We start from the raw sequence: 13,960 nt of genomic DNA on the forward strand, positions 1-13,960 counted from the left end.
AATTAACTAAAAGTGTAAACAATTTAATAAACTAAATAGTAAGAAGAATTAAAATCAAAATGGTTGATAAAATTTAAGAAGAAAATTAAACAATTTAAAATAATTTACATATTCTAAGAATCTATTGATTGGAATGAAGCAATTTGTTGATTCCCTTTCAAGTGTTAATTGGAGTTAGTGAGCAGAGGTAATTGAAAAATTGGAATCAAATTAGGATAATAATAAGAATAAAAGAGAAAAAGAGAAAAAAGAAAAGAAAAGGTTAATTCTAACTAAATAATGCTAATAATAAGAAACATTGTTAAGGTAAAATTACAGGTAAAGGTTTCGCCAGGTAAAGAAGCAGCAGATTTGTATTATCATTACTTTCCAGCTTAACTTATAATAGTAATAAACAATTGAATGGGTGAAGAAAAAGGATCAGAGGAGAGATGAAGATGAAGATAAGGATGATAAGAGAATGGAGCACAGAGAGAGAGAGAGAAATGATGATAATGATGAGAGGAAGAAAGAGAGAAAAGGAATCTTACCTTACCAGCACCTCACCCTCTCTCTCTCTCTCAGAGTCCAAACCCACCCCCAGCCACCCCTCGCATCTCCCCAACATCAACACACAGGTAATGGTACAACAAATACCTGTAAAATGTTATTATTATCATTATCATCATCATCATCACCATCACCATCATTATCCAGCATTAATATTATTATGTGTTAGTTTGAAGGTTGAAAACCCGCCTCAATGTGATTAAAATAAACCAATGGTAACTTGTTATCATATTACCTGTTACCACCTACAAATGGTCAAACTAACCAATCAACTAATGTTTACTATGTTGAAAGTTAATATCTTGTATTGGACTGTAGTTGTATTATATTGTTGTGAGTGATTGTTGTGATTATTGTTGTGTTATTGTTAATCACAATTCTAATCACTTACAACAACAACAAGACATACACACACATCATCATAGTTTTTACTTTCCTCTTTCTTTTTTCTGTCTTTTTTTGCAAGAAAAAAAAAGTGTCTCTCTCTCTCTCCTTCCTAAAAACTGACCAGTCTCATCATTCACCTTTTAACTGACCAACACTTTTTTTTTGTTTTCCTCTCTTCATATGTTTCGTTTATTTTGTCAACATTATCTCAATACAAAAAGGATTCTGATTATCTCTCTTAACTGTTTATCTAATAATATTATTATTATTTGATTATTTGATTATATCTTAATGGATTATTGATTAGAAACTTATATTGGAAATTGTCCCAATTGTCTTAATCTCTTTAATCCTCTTCCTCCTCCTCCCGCCGTTAACTTATTTCCTTAATTGTGATTTGTGAATGATGGTGAAGGACCATGGGAAATGACTCAATTCAATTTAATAATTTGTGTCAAATGTTTTTGTGTAATATTGTTGATTATTAATGGATTAACAATGCCTCCAGCAATGGCCTGTGGACCAGGTCGATCAGGTGGACGTCGTCGTTTACCTCGAAAAACAACTCCCCTTGTATTGGAACAACATATTCCCAATGTATCCGAAAACACCCTGTCCGCTTCGGGACCTGGCGAAGGAAAAATAAACATTAAAGATCCAAGGTTTCGAAAATTAGTTCCTAATTACAATCCCGATATCGTCTTCAAAGACGAAGAAGGTACCGGTGTCGATAGGATAATGACCTTGGTAAGAATTTTATTTATTATCAACAAAAAATTGATCGAAATTCAATTTTCTCTATAAACATTTAAATTGTTCATCTCTCTCTATCTCTCTCTCTCTCTCTGATTGTTGATTCAGCGTCTCAAGGAAAAATTAGATACATTGGCCGCTTTGGTTCGTAATCAATGGCCTGGAATTAAATTACGAGTAATTGAAGCCTGGGATGATGCTAATCAATTCAATTATGATTCACTTCATTACGAAGGTCGTGCCGCTGATATAACAACTAGTGACAAGGATAATTCCAAATACGGTGTATTAGCGCGTTTAGCAGTAATCGCTGGATTTGATTGGGTTCTTTATGAATCGAGGCATCATGTTCATGTTTCGGTTAAATCAGGTAAGATTAACAACCTTAATCATTATCATAATCTAACATTAATCATCATTATCACATTTCTAATTTGAGTGTCTGGTAACTTTGTTTTTCGAAGTTGGGAAAAAAAAGAAAACTCATAAATCCCTTTAATCACCTTAAATCATTAACGTTAATCATCGTTATCGTTTATTGTACCCGAATGGTACAATCAATGTTGTTATTTTCTGACCATAAAAACATTTTCTTTTGGCTTGACCAGTACAAAGACAAAGCGAATGTCACTTTTTTTTTGGAAAAATGTTCATTTCTTTTTCAAATTGTTTCTATTATTATATGATTGTTGTAATTTAGTATCATCATTAATAAGATTGATTGATTGATTATATTGATTCTTTGTCTGGAAATCAAATATTACCAATGAGAGAATAGGAAAAGAGAGAGAGAGAGAGAGAGAGAGAGAAAACTTGATAACAATTAAGAAAAAGTTTTTTTTCTTAAATTCTATATGCTAATATTGATAAATATAATCTGATACTAGTTAATCAAATACTAAATCATAATAATAAGTTATATCATTGATTGTTATTAGTTTCCTGTTCTCACATTGATTAACTTTTTACCTTTTTTTTTAATTTGCAAAGGTACAACAATCAACAATCAACAAGAAAAGTACATTAAATTAAATTAAACAAAATCAACAAACAACATCTTCAAATTACACTTTACCGATAATATCATTTTTTTCTTCTTCTTCTTGTTGATTGTTTGTTAATCATAATCACAATCAAGGGAAACATTTACCAAAAGCTTAATAATAAATTAAATATCCATTAGATTTCTCATAGAGTAAGAAAAAAAAAGGTAAAAATATCTTCAATTTCTCATCTCATCATCATGATCGAAAGCGAAAGCGAAAGGTCCAAGTATAATGATGATTATTATGATGATAATAGTAATAATCAACAAACAATTAAAGCTGAATGGTAAATAAAAGTACCAAATAACAACAATCAACAATAATAATAATAAAAAACAACTAAGTTATATACAATTCATTGATTTACATTCAGGTAATAATGATAATCAATGTGAAGTGGACCTTTTATTTGTCTCCAAGAAAAATGAACCAAAAAAATGTTGAGATTTTGTTTGGTGACTGTAAAAATATATTAGGATGAAGGAGATGAGAATGAAGATGATGAGGATGGAAGAGAGAAAGAGAAAACATTTTCTCTCTTTCTTTCTGTTCTCTCCCTCTAAAATAAGGTGAAGGTAAAGGTAAAGGTAGAGAGAGAGAGAGAGAGAGAGCCCACTTTTTTTATTATTATTGACAATTACTTGAGAAAACCGAGTTACAGAAAAAAAAACAAGAAACAGAAAAAGTTAAGAAACAAGTTTTGAGCAACAACGTAAAAGTTAAATAGGAGAGAGAAAGATGATGATGATAATGGTGATGGTGATGATGATGCCGATGAGAGAGAAAGAGGAGTCAGAGAGGGAGAGGAAGGAAGGAAGAAAAGAGAGCAGCCCACTTGAAGAAAACCACACAAGGTGAAAAAAAGATATTGAAAGAAGATGATAGAGAGAGAGAGAGAGAGAGAGAGAGAGAGAGAGATGAAGAAAGGTAAAAAGAGAGCAGCTAGTGTAAGTACAGGGTATCACTCACTAATGGTCGTGATGGGATTACAAGATAGGAGAAAGAAAGAGAAAAGTTATCATCTTTGTTGGGTCTCAATAGGAGACTTAGGGCGAAGATGATGATGATGAAAAGAAAGAGAGAAATGAAAGAGATACTCTTTACTCAACGGGGGTCATAGGTGAGGTATTTACAGGGTGGCCTCTCTTTCATATCCTCTCTTTCTTTTTCTCTTTCTCTCCTTTCAAATTTTCCTCTTCTTCACCCACTAAGCAGCATCTTTGTTATTGATGTTGTTAGTTAGTCAAAGAAAGAGAGACAGAAAAAAAGAAAGAGCAAGAGAGAGAGAGAGAGAGAGAGAGAGAGTAATAAGTATACAGGCTATAATATGAATAAGGATGAAGATGAAGCTTAACACAGATAATCGTTAGCTGTGCAATTTGCGAACCTGAAAAGAAAATAAAATTTTCACCCAGTCGGCCATGTTTTACTTATCTCTCTCTCTCTTCCTCTCCCTTTTTACCTTTCCTTTCTTACCTGCTTGACCATGACAACAACAACAAGAGTATATACCGAGAAGCTAATAATACAAAATAAATACAGGGCTCAACGTAAGTCACTTTTACCTGAGCGCTGTATTTGTTGTTGGTGGCGAAGTGTTTCTTTTCCTTTACCTTTATCTTTGCTCCTTTCATGTCTTACCTTTTCTCGTGGTCATCATGATGATAATTTTTACATTCTTTTTATTTTTATTCTTTCAAAGAATTGAGATAATTTTTTCTTCTTTTTCTTCTTCTTTGAGTTGGTTTAGCTTTCGCTTTGTTGCTCTCACATAATAATAATAATAACAATGATATTGATTATCTCGATGTCCGTTTAATCCCCATATTGATAATGATACCTTTTTGATAGACGAGAGGGAGGGAAAGTTGTTGAATCTTGTGGTTGACAGGTAAACAGTTTTTACTTACCTGGTCATTTGATCATCAATAGTTTTTAATCAATAATTGTTATGGTCAATTTTGTGATAATAAAAGGTTCCCTTTTTTATGTGGTGGTTGTTTAGTTGGGTGGCTTAAGAGGACTGACCACACCGAGAGGTAAAAAGTTGTATACCTTTGGGGAGTAGTTAAGTATTGACCTTTTGAAAACTTGTTGATTCCAATACCTTGGTGGTAATATTATCAACAGGTATTAACAGATCTGTGTAAATGAGAAATGATAATTAGATAATTTAATTGTTAATGGTGAGAAAAGGGGTAGAAACCAAAACAGGGTTGAGTTGATTAAACGATTTGGTTAAAATTAATTGTTTACAATTAAGGATATTATCTTACCGATCCAGTTTTTTTTGTTTGCAACTTTTAAACAATAATGTTAAATGAGGGTTGTGATTTAAAGTTTTTGTGGTTAATTATGATTATGATCATGATGATAGCTAATAATTTCCAGCTCAATGAACTGATAAATGTTAATTAGAGATAATTATTAATTAGTTGGTTTCTGTTTTCTTGTTGAATAATTGAATTTTCTTTTTCTTTTCTTGAAATCGATTCGTTGTTCGATACAGATAAAGCAGCGGCCTCATCGCGTCCTGAAGGTTGTTTCACTGGTGATTCCTTGGTCTACACTCCCAATGGTCCAGTTGCTTTATCGACAATTGATGTTGGTCAACAGATATTAACAGTCAATTCTGATGGAGATATTGTTTTCAGTGAGATTTTATTATTCCTTGATCGTGATCCAAGTGTTGAAAGGATTTATGTTCACCTAACAACTGAAACTGGTAAAGTGATTACATTAACCCAATCACATCTTATATTTACTTATGATCCAATTGTATCATCAAGTGTAACAAGAACTTCTAGTAATCAAATCAACACTACCTCATCTTCATCTTCATCTTTATCTCCATCATCTTACAACTCAACAATACCACCGATTCCATCTCCATCAACCTGGACAGCATCTTCGTCAACCGATCCTAGTGGACAATGGACAGCAATCTTTGCACGTTACATTGAACCAGGAATGTTTGTCTCCACAATACCTGTAAAGAATGAAAAAGAAAAAGAAAATCAACAACAATTAAGTGAAAGTGATTACCATCAACAATTAAATCTAGATGATTACTATTTGAAACCTGAGAAAGTGGTTAAGGTAACCCAAAGCTTAAGAAAAGGTGCTTATGCACCTTTAACTCGTAATGGTAATTTAATTGTTAATCAAATTGTTGCCTCATGTTATGCAGTCGTAAACGATCAATCGTTGGCTCATCTTTCATTTCTACCTGTAAGACTTTACTACAATTTAATAGAATCTTTAAATTATATTAGAAAATGGTTAACACTTCGTTTACCATCATCATCATCATCATCATCAACAACAACATCCATTTTATCATCTTCATCTTCATCTTCATCATTTCCATCAAAAAAGTCATCAAAGTCATCTATTATTTTATCACAACCAAAATTAGAGATCAATCAAGATAATCAACAATTATCTTATAAAGTAAATGATATTAATGATAATAATAGCATTAGATATAAAAAGAAAATTAAATCACAATCTAAATCTAATTGTAATTTAAATTATGGAATACATTGGTATCCTAAATTACTTTATTCAATTGCCAAATATGTAATTAGTAGTGATTATATGTACTCTTAGGAATTAACGAGAACACAAACAAAATTAATCTTCAACATAACGATTATCTCTGTCTCTTTTTTTTTGTAAATTAAAATTAATTAATTTGATCAATTAATTTGTATTGATCATAATTTGTATTTTGTATTAATATTATTTTTAAAACAAAAAAGAAAAACAAATCAATACTTTTTCCCCCTGAAAATTAATATATTCATTCAATTTATCGTTTCTTTTTTTTTCTTGACTTCATTTGATCAACTAATCAAAATTCAATTCATCAATTAATCAACTATCAATTGTAAACAATTTATCAAAAGTATAATATTATTTGATCACTGGATTAACAAGATTTACGAAAGTTGAAACTTTCTATATTCTATTGGATATAATGTAACAAGATACTCAAATAGAGGTAATAACTATGATCGTTAGATTGTAAAAAGATAGGACAATTAAAGTTAAATTTTGATTAGTGATTAGTGAAAGGTCATTCAAATAATTAGACTGATGGTAAATTAAAATGATGGTAGATGAATTAATCAATCAATTTGACGATACAAAAGGCCAACACAATCATGGTTAAAGTAGATTCATAGTTATATAGGTTTGGTCAATCATTTGTTTTTCTCAATGAAATTTTAACTGAATTAAATTTGATTCTTACCGTTTAAATGTTGATACTTTATGTTGGTTAATCAGTTGATTCATCAATTAGCAAAATGTTTCAATATTATTCCTCCTTCCAAGTCATAACCTTTCTCCAAATCAAGGTGCATAAAAGGGGCTATTTTATGGTACCTCCTCGGAAGAGTAACAAGTTACAGGTAATATGATGATCATTTGGAGGTTGTAATATTTTTTTTTCTTTCCTTTCTCTTTCTGCTCTTTCTTTGAGTGTGATGATGATGATGATGATGATGATGATGATGATGGTCGTGAAAACGGAAGAGCTGTGGGTGATTGTTTATAGTTATCGGGGTGGCATGTAAAAGGTAAGAAACACTGATTGTTAACATGTAAACATTTGGATGGGAATAAATTAGCGTTGTCATGGAAAAGGTTGAAAATGCTAATTAAATGGATCCGTTGATTGTTGATTTTTTTTACCAAGTTAAATGTGTAACTCAAATTATCTGTCATGGTTTGATTGTTTTAGAATTGTAACAGAAACTGTATATTATTTGTATTATCGTATTCCCATCCTTTTGGTTGGTAGAAATGTTTCAATTTTTGGCTTTTATCGTCTCGTTCCTTGTAACATGTTACATGTTTGTCACCCAAGGGTATTTGATAAACTAATACTTGATTCCATTGATTGGTTTTCCAAATGATCTTTAGTTAATCTGTAGGGTTTAAGATGACATTGTGTGGGTAATAAGTAAGTCTTGTGGAAATTGTCATTTTTGTTACAAGTAAATTATTTGTCTTTTGTTTTTGTTTTGTTTGACTCAAATACTTTTTTGTTTCTTCCTTTTTGTAGTCAAAGGTTTACCTTGAATTCAGGAAGAAGTATTGAAGAATTGATGTTGAATGTTGTCTTAACTTGGGTGTAACGTTCTAAAGCTCTATGTTGATTATTACTAACTTTTTGTAAAGGTATTTCTTCAGGTATAGATGCTTGTTTTAGTCTTATTTTTTCCTCTTCTTTTTCTTTCTTTTTGCTTTCTTCTTCATCGGCTATCATGGTGGGATTAACACCCCAACCAGATTTTTATCACTTTAAGACTTTGAGCGTAAATAGTCATCAACTGGGGGAAACTGTCATCATCATCATCAGGCTAAACAAGTAATTTATGATGTATTTCATGGCCAATATTCATTAGTCTGGGTTGGCAATGGTGTGGTGGGTGTGTAAGCCGTAGAGTTCATTGTAATTGGCTAGGCCATCAAAAGAAGAAAAGAGAAAGAAAAAAAAAGCAAATGAGTCCTTGGGCTTTACTTGGTTTAGTTATAAATCTGTTGTATCAGCAAATCTCCATAAGGTGTCCACCATCAATGTAACTTTCCAATTCCCATTTGAGTGAATGGCTGTAAGTTGATGATGCCTTTTTGCTATCCAGTTTGTAACATGTAGTTAGTTTAGCTATAGGAGGTGGAAAAGGGAAGAGAATTAGAAAAAAAAGAGAAAGAGAGAGTGAGAGAGTGAGAAGAGTAACTTGACCATCATCACCAACCATCACCTCAAGATCCGGCTTTTCAAACGATATTCAAAACTTACCAGTAATTAGCTGACATTTGGTCCAAAAATGTTTTCCAATTAGTGGCTACTAATTGGTGGAATAAAATGAAAATAAATTCAGTGGAAATTGTTTAAATTGCAATCTAATTGAAAAATTATAATCAAATTAATTGGAAAGTTGTTAACCTGTTGATTTAAAAAAAGAAAATTTTTTTCTCCAAATTTAGAATAAATTAAATTCTAACATGTGCTGCCATCTCTTGGTGAGAATAAGTGACAATCTCTGTATGTTTACATTTGGAAGAAAAATTTTTTGATAGAAATTATTTTCTAATCAATTTATTGGTTAGTTAATTATTTTCTTTTATATTTTTCAATTATTTAATTTCTATTTTTTACAATTAAGTTTAATTTTCAATCTTCGATTACTCTCTTGATGGAATTTTATTTTGCTGATTGATTTCCTTTTCTTCATTGGTTCAGTTTTTCCATTTTCCATTTTTTTGCTTTGATTTTGTTTTTCTCTCTCTCCTTTAATCTTTGATTTATTTAATTTTTCTTTCTTAATTGTTGTTACCTTCTCAATTATCAATAACCATGGTTAAAGAGACTCTGTCATTATCTAGAGTATGTATTCTGTGATATTCCATAAGTGATACAAGAAGTAATTCTGTTAATTTGGTGAATCTTTTTGTGTTTCAGTTTATTCTTAGAAGTCAAGTGATGGACCTTTATCGAGATTTTCTCCGAACAATTAACCCAATTAACGATATTAAAAGTAAGAATGAATTGAAACAATGGATTCGCCAAGATTTCCAACTGAACAAGAGTGTAAAAGATGAGGTAAATAGTCCAATTTAATCCCAAGGAGACCAAGAGAAAGACTTTTCCATAGTATTAACCAATTGTTATTTCTAATAAAATTGTGTTAATTGTTATCAATTTTTAATTCCAACAGGAAGTGATCAGAATGCATTTATCTCGAGGTAGATTGGCTTTGAGAGAGTTACAAGTTTCCATTTCAATGCCTGCGTCCAGTGGATTCAAGAAATTTCAAATTAACAATAAGGATATGAAAAGTTGATTAACTGTGATTGTTAACAAACATTCAATAAGTAATATTTATGTAGATAAATATTAATTTATTACTTGGATATAATTTAATTTTCTCCTTTAACTGGATGGATTCTCAATGGACAAAATGTTGTGTAATATTTGTAAGATACAAATGAGATAAACTCTGTATCTTGATAGATGATGGTGATAACAATTATCGGTGTCCGATTAATCAAAGATTATAACATTTGAATAGACGAGGATAGAAGATCATTTGTCCAACAAATTAAACATCAACAATTAGTTAAGTCAAACATGAAGATCGTAAAGAAAAACGCTAAGAACGAAATGATATTCTTGGATCAAGTCGATTGTTTCGTAAGAATTCAAGTTTCCAATAAACTTGAGGCCATTTCTTTTATCGTCATCGAATTGATAGTGAACCCGTAAAACACTTGGTAATTTGATCCATGATTAAATTGTTAAATGAATTAACGAAATGACCAGTTCTTCATGATCATTGGGTTCAAACTTTCACTTTTTCTTTTTCTTTTTCTGCTTTCACTTGGATGGGTCAAGTGTGAACCTTTTTGTCGTACAACAATTAACCAGTGGGAGAAATTATTTTATAAGTATCAATTAAATGTGTGTGTGTGTGTGTGTAAGAAAAAAAATCAACAAATTACCAATGGAAAAGGGAAAAACAATCAAAGAAAGTGAAAAAGATATTTTTAAAACTTCAATCCACTAATATTTGGTAGATCAGGTAATTTCATATCCTTTATTTGTTGAGGTATATTCATATTCTTAACAGCAGAAACTGCTCTTGCTGGAGCTGTTGCTAGTCCAGCCTAGAAAAATATAAAAAGATAATTGTCATCAAAATTAACGCTTCTAAAAGGGATGAACCAATTTAGAGCAAATTGTTTCCACTCCATTACTGACCTCTTGTTTCTCTAATTTAGTTTGCTCTTCAATTCGCAATAAAATCTCATTGGCATTTGTTTCCAAAACCATACCTCCCATCACTAATTCATTAAGAATATGATGTACCTTAAATAAAGAGAGATAGAGAGAAATAGATTAGAAATGAGAGAAGAAAAAAAAATGCCATTTTCTATAGAATTACCTTATCAACATGGAAAATCAGATCAAGTTCACAAACATTTTCAAAACACTTATCAAGAGTTTCAACGAAAACCTAGAGAGGCAGATAAATAAAAAACAGAATAGTAATCAATTTATTAGATTATTAATAATTCATCTATCAAGATTGAATAACAATCAACACAAACCTGAATTAAATCAAGAATACCCAATTCACTCTCTGAAGAGTCTACACAAAAGACGAAATAAAGAGTAGCATAATGACGATAAATCAATCGATAATCAGATCCACCGATTAAACTGTAAAAATTGTAAAACAAAAATAGAAAAAAAAAATTAAAATAAAACAAATCATTAGAATAGAATAGAATTTGCAATCAAGCTCAAAGAGAATAGAATAAAAATGAAATTCTTTACCTTCCACCCTCTAAGAAATTACAAACCACCGAATCATCACGTTTAGATACTAATTGAAATGTTTCCTGGACAATTTGTTGTTGCACATCCTCAGGCTATAGAAAAAAATAACATTACAATTAAGATTAAATTGAAAATAACAATCAAATTGTTCAATTTAAATAAAAGTAAACAAAGAAAAATCCATAAACCAAAAAAGCTAAAACCAATTCAATCTCAACAATTGGAACAATTTAATAAATACTTACATAGTGATGATAGAATTTGGTTAAACGAGGTTTACCATAATTGTTGAACACTAGAATAGCTTTAATCATAATTAACTAATCAAAAGAAATAAAATCATAAAAAAATTGGAGAGAAACCAAAAAATTAAAATGAAAGAAAAAAAAAATTCAATGTTGTCATTTTGGAGAAGCGAATGTAGTGACATCTAGTAGAACAATTAGTTACTAATATTTGGATTTTTTTTCTTTTCATTAATTGTCAACAATTAGAATTGGAGTTTAAATAGTCGGAAGAGGAAAAAGCTTAATAACAAGGTTATTTTTTTAAATTAATTAAAGTTTATTGATCGAAATAATTGTTGATTAGATTTCTACCATTTTTTTATGGTTTGTTTGCTAAATAATAATAAGTTGTTAAGACACTTGAATGAAGATGTGATGATAATGATGATTAGTTGATTTTAGAAGTAGAAAAAAAATTATCAGTGGACATGTAGAGAAAGAGAGAGAGAGGGAGATAAAGGTGATGGCGAATTGGTCAATTGATCTAAATAATAATAATAATAATAATAATATCGAAATATATAAAAGGGATGAAAGTGAATTGAGAAAAAAAAAATGAGACGAAAAAGTGTCAGGAAATGAGAATGAGGAACGGAAGATAATTAATGGTACAAGAAGAAGCTTGAAATTGATTGTTGATATGATATGTTCAATGATGGTTGTGGTGGTTAATTAGTCTTTGAAGATGTTGTATATTTTATCACAGGTTTCACAGACAAGAATAATGTCCCCTGAGGAGACTGTGTAGCTGGAAAAATTGGCTGAACAATTGGCCTTATGTTGATTGAGAGATTCAAGCATCCGTTGTTTAAGTAGATTAATTGTGACCCCAAGATTAATCGTATGATAATAGTCACAATTTGAACAGGTTAGCTTAGTGGTCGCGGTTTTTTGAAGGGCATATTGTTTACAATAAGCGCATAACATGGTATGTGGATCGTTGATGTTTATAAGGGGCTCAATGAGAATCTCGGTTTTAACAAGCCAAGGATCAGCTTCTTTCTCATCGATTGAATCATCGTCAATATCTTTCATGATCTCATTTCTTGGGGGCGATGGTGGTGGTTTACATTTACCGGAAGCGATTCGATCTCTTTCACTTAGTTCTAAGAATTCATCCCAAGTTAAACTATCGTCGAAAACATACCAGGGAATAGTCTCTTTTGGCGCTGATTTCGAGAGGTCCCATTGTTGGTTACACATCGCATCCCATGACCATTCAGGATCATTAGCGCCAGGATCTTCTCCCTCGTAATCATCTGAAAGATCAATACCACGAAATTTGGCCACGAATTCATCTCGTCTATTTTTTAGCATATTGGCTGGTGAATCTTTAACGTGATCTCGACCTTTCCAATGTTTCAGGCGGGTTGTTGATGAGGATGTTGGAGATGTCGATGAGTTTGATGAAGTTGAAGATGCTCCAGACGATGATGATGATGATGATGATGCAAATCCAGCAACTGAACAATTGGCTGAATTGGAGCCAAAGGGAGATATTAATGGAGATACGGAGGAAAAGGGTGCTGAAGAAAATGAATTTGATCCATTCGAAAATGATTGGTCATTTGAGAAGAAAGATGACGAAGTTGTTGAAGAAGATGAAGGAAAGGATGAACATGAAGAGAATGATGATGATGCAGATGAGCCAAATGGTGACGAAGAATGAGACGGAAAAGAAATAGTCTGTGATTTTGAGCTTGAAGATGCTGATCCAAAGAAGGAAGAATATGGTGATGCAGTGGACAATGAAGATGATCCAAAAGGTGAAGGGTTGACTGGTTCACTCATAAAAAATGACGACACGGGTCGGGTAGAAATGTGATGACCTTGATCCATATTTAAATTTTCTTTCCAAGAAGCAGAAATCAAATAGTCAGGCCTTGAATGAACAAACGTACAGTTGGAAAGATGCTGAAAGAGAAACAAACTAACAAAAAAAAACAAAAGAAAAGAGAAAGAGAAAGAAAACTGGTCAACAGGAATTAATTGGTGGTCACCAGGTTGATGATTATTGGATTCCAAATGAGAGATTAAAGGTAAGCCAAAATAGAAGGTAAACCATCAAGATAACTAATCCTCTCAAATAGAGCCAAAGGTTTGAGGGTAAAAAGAAGAAAATGGCGATACGAGTTTACAACAATCTTTAGAAAAAAGCGGAAGAAAAAAAACAGGTCTTGAAACTGGATAAACCACAGAAAAGAACAAAAATCCACACAGTAGAATAGAACAATTTTCTAAAAAAGAAAAAAAAATACAAACAGAAAACGAGAGAGGAAAAAAAATGTTACTGTTAAAATTGAATTGAAAACAATTGAGTCGTTAAAACGATTGATCTAAAAGCTTCAATATGAAGGCAGGGATAAAATGAGAGATAATGACAATTAAACTGCTACAATTATAAAAGGAAGCAATTGAGACACAATAATGAGAGAGAATCAAGTGAGAGAGAGAGAGAGAGAGAGAGAGAGAGAGATGAAAAGAAAGGGAAAGAGAAAGGGAAAGACAAGGAAAGGACAAATGAGAGAGAAGAGAAATCAACAAAGAGTAACAATAAGATACTCACAGAAAAAGCGAATCCA

General features: G+C 31.4%; 4 protein-coding genes and 1 long non-coding RNA gene across 7 annotated transcripts; 2 read left to right on the forward strand and 3 right to left on the reverse strand.

Moving 5' to 3' along the window:
- The first annotated feature begins 782 nt into the window (after positions 1 to 782).
- On the forward strand, positions 783 to 6,521 carry LOC128390908 (indian hedgehog B protein-like). Its single transcript, XM_053350690.1, has 3 exons — positions 783 to 1,683; positions 1,798 to 2,059; positions 5,245 to 6,521. The coding sequence occupies exons 1-3, from the start codon at positions 1,363 to 1,365 to the stop codon at positions 6,345 to 6,347; spliced, it is 1,686 nt and encodes a 561-aa protein (XP_053206665.1). The 5' UTR covers positions 783 to 1,362; the 3' UTR covers positions 6,348 to 6,521.
- LOC128390913 (uncharacterized) lies at positions 1,427 to 5,253 on the reverse strand. Of its 2 annotated transcripts, XR_008325721.1 has the most exons (4): positions 5,012 to 5,253; positions 4,646 to 4,877; positions 4,377 to 4,575; positions 1,427 to 1,564 (listed from the first exon to the last, which is right to left on the reverse strand). It is a non-coding gene; the product is annotated as an uncharacterized LOC128390913 (long non-coding RNA). The 2 variants fall into 2 exon arrangements; XR_008325720.1 differs by lacking the exon at positions 1,427 to 1,564 and having other exon boundaries at positions 1,975 to 4,575.
- A 2,469-nt stretch (positions 6,522 to 8,990) lies between the features above and the next one.
- On the forward strand, positions 8,991 to 10,221 carry LOC128390912 (LYR motif-containing protein 2-like). The gene is made up of 3 exons (XM_053350695.1): positions 8,991 to 9,135; positions 9,211 to 9,351; positions 9,467 to 10,221. Exons 1-3 carry the CDS (start codon positions 9,106 to 9,108, stop codon positions 9,590 to 9,592), a joined length of 297 nt encoding a protein of 98 aa, XP_053206670.1. The 5' UTR covers positions 8,991 to 9,105; the 3' UTR covers positions 9,593 to 10,221.
- LOC128390911 (AP-3 complex subunit sigma-2-like) lies at positions 9,023 to 11,497 on the reverse strand. 2 transcript variants are annotated; one of them, XM_053350694.1, is made up of 7 exons: positions 11,337 to 11,497; positions 11,089 to 11,183; positions 10,860 to 10,971; positions 10,694 to 10,765; positions 10,510 to 10,617; positions 10,251 to 10,415; positions 9,023 to 10,150 (listed from the first exon to the last, which is right to left on the reverse strand). In XM_053350694.1, exons 1-6 carry the CDS (start codon positions 11,403 to 11,405, stop codon positions 10,296 to 10,298), a joined length of 576 nt encoding a protein of 191 aa, XP_053206669.1. In that variant the 5' UTR covers positions 11,406 to 11,497; the 3' UTR covers positions 9,023 to 10,150; positions 10,251 to 10,295. The 2 variants fall into 2 exon arrangements, with proteins under 2 accessions (XP_053206669.1, XP_053206668.1); XM_053350693.1 differs by having other exon boundaries at positions 9,023 to 10,415.
- Positions 11,498 to 11,631: 134 nt separating this feature from the next.
- LOC128390909 (uncharacterized) lies at positions 11,632 to 13,827 on the reverse strand. Its single transcript, XM_053350691.1, has one exon. It carries the CDS (start codon positions 13,215 to 13,217, stop codon positions 12,051 to 12,053), a length of 1,167 nt encoding a protein of 388 aa, XP_053206666.1. The 5' UTR covers positions 13,218 to 13,827; the 3' UTR covers positions 11,632 to 12,050.
- Between the last annotated feature and the right edge of the window lie 133 nt (positions 13,828 to 13,960).

The sequence above is a fragment of the Panonychus citri genome, unplaced genomic scaffold, assembly GCF_014898815.1.
Source record: "Panonychus citri isolate SS breed McGregor unplaced genomic scaffold, ASM1489881v1 Contig00130, whole genome shotgun sequence".
Classification (NCBI taxonomy): Eukaryota; Metazoa; Arthropoda; class Arachnida; order Trombidiformes; family Tetranychidae; genus Panonychus; species Panonychus citri.

Coding starts and splice junctions, on each gene's coding strand:
- LOC128390908 (XM_053350690.1), top strand. CDS start 1,363: ATGACTCAATTCAATTTAATAATTTGTGTCAAATGTTTTTGTGTAATA. Junction 1,684..1,797: donor TCGATAGGATAATGACCTTG/GTAAGAATTTTA, acceptor TTGTTGATTCAG/CGTCTCAAGGAAAAATTAGA. Junction 2,060..5,244: donor TCATGTTTCGGTTAAATCAG/GTAAGATTAACA, acceptor TGTTCGATACAG/ATAAAGCAGCGGCCTCATCG.
- LOC128390912 (XM_053350695.1), top strand. CDS start 9,106: ATGGTTAAAGAGACTCTGTCATTATCTAGA. Junction 9,136..9,210: donor AGACTCTGTCATTATCTAGA/GTATGTATTCTG, acceptor TTTGTGTTTCAG/TTTATTCTTAGAAGTCAAGT. Junction 9,352..9,466: donor ACAAGAGTGTAAAAGATGAG/GTAAATAGTCCA, acceptor TAATTCCAACAG/GAAGTGATCAGAATGCATTT.
- LOC128390911 (XM_053350694.1), bottom strand. CDS start 11,405: ATGATTAAAGCTATTCTAGTGTTCAACAATTATGGTAAACCTCGTTTA. Junction 11,184..11,336: donor CCAAATTCTATCATCACTAT/GTAAGTATTTAT, acceptor TTTTTTCTATAG/CCTGAGGATGTGCAACAACA. Junction 10,416..10,509: donor CTAAATTAGAGAAACAAGAG/GTCAGTAATGGA, acceptor ATATTTTTCTAG/GCTGGACTAGCAACAGCTCC.
- LOC128390909 (XM_053350691.1), bottom strand. CDS start 13,217: ATGGATCAAGGTCATCACATTTCTACCCGACCCGTGTCGTCATTTTTT.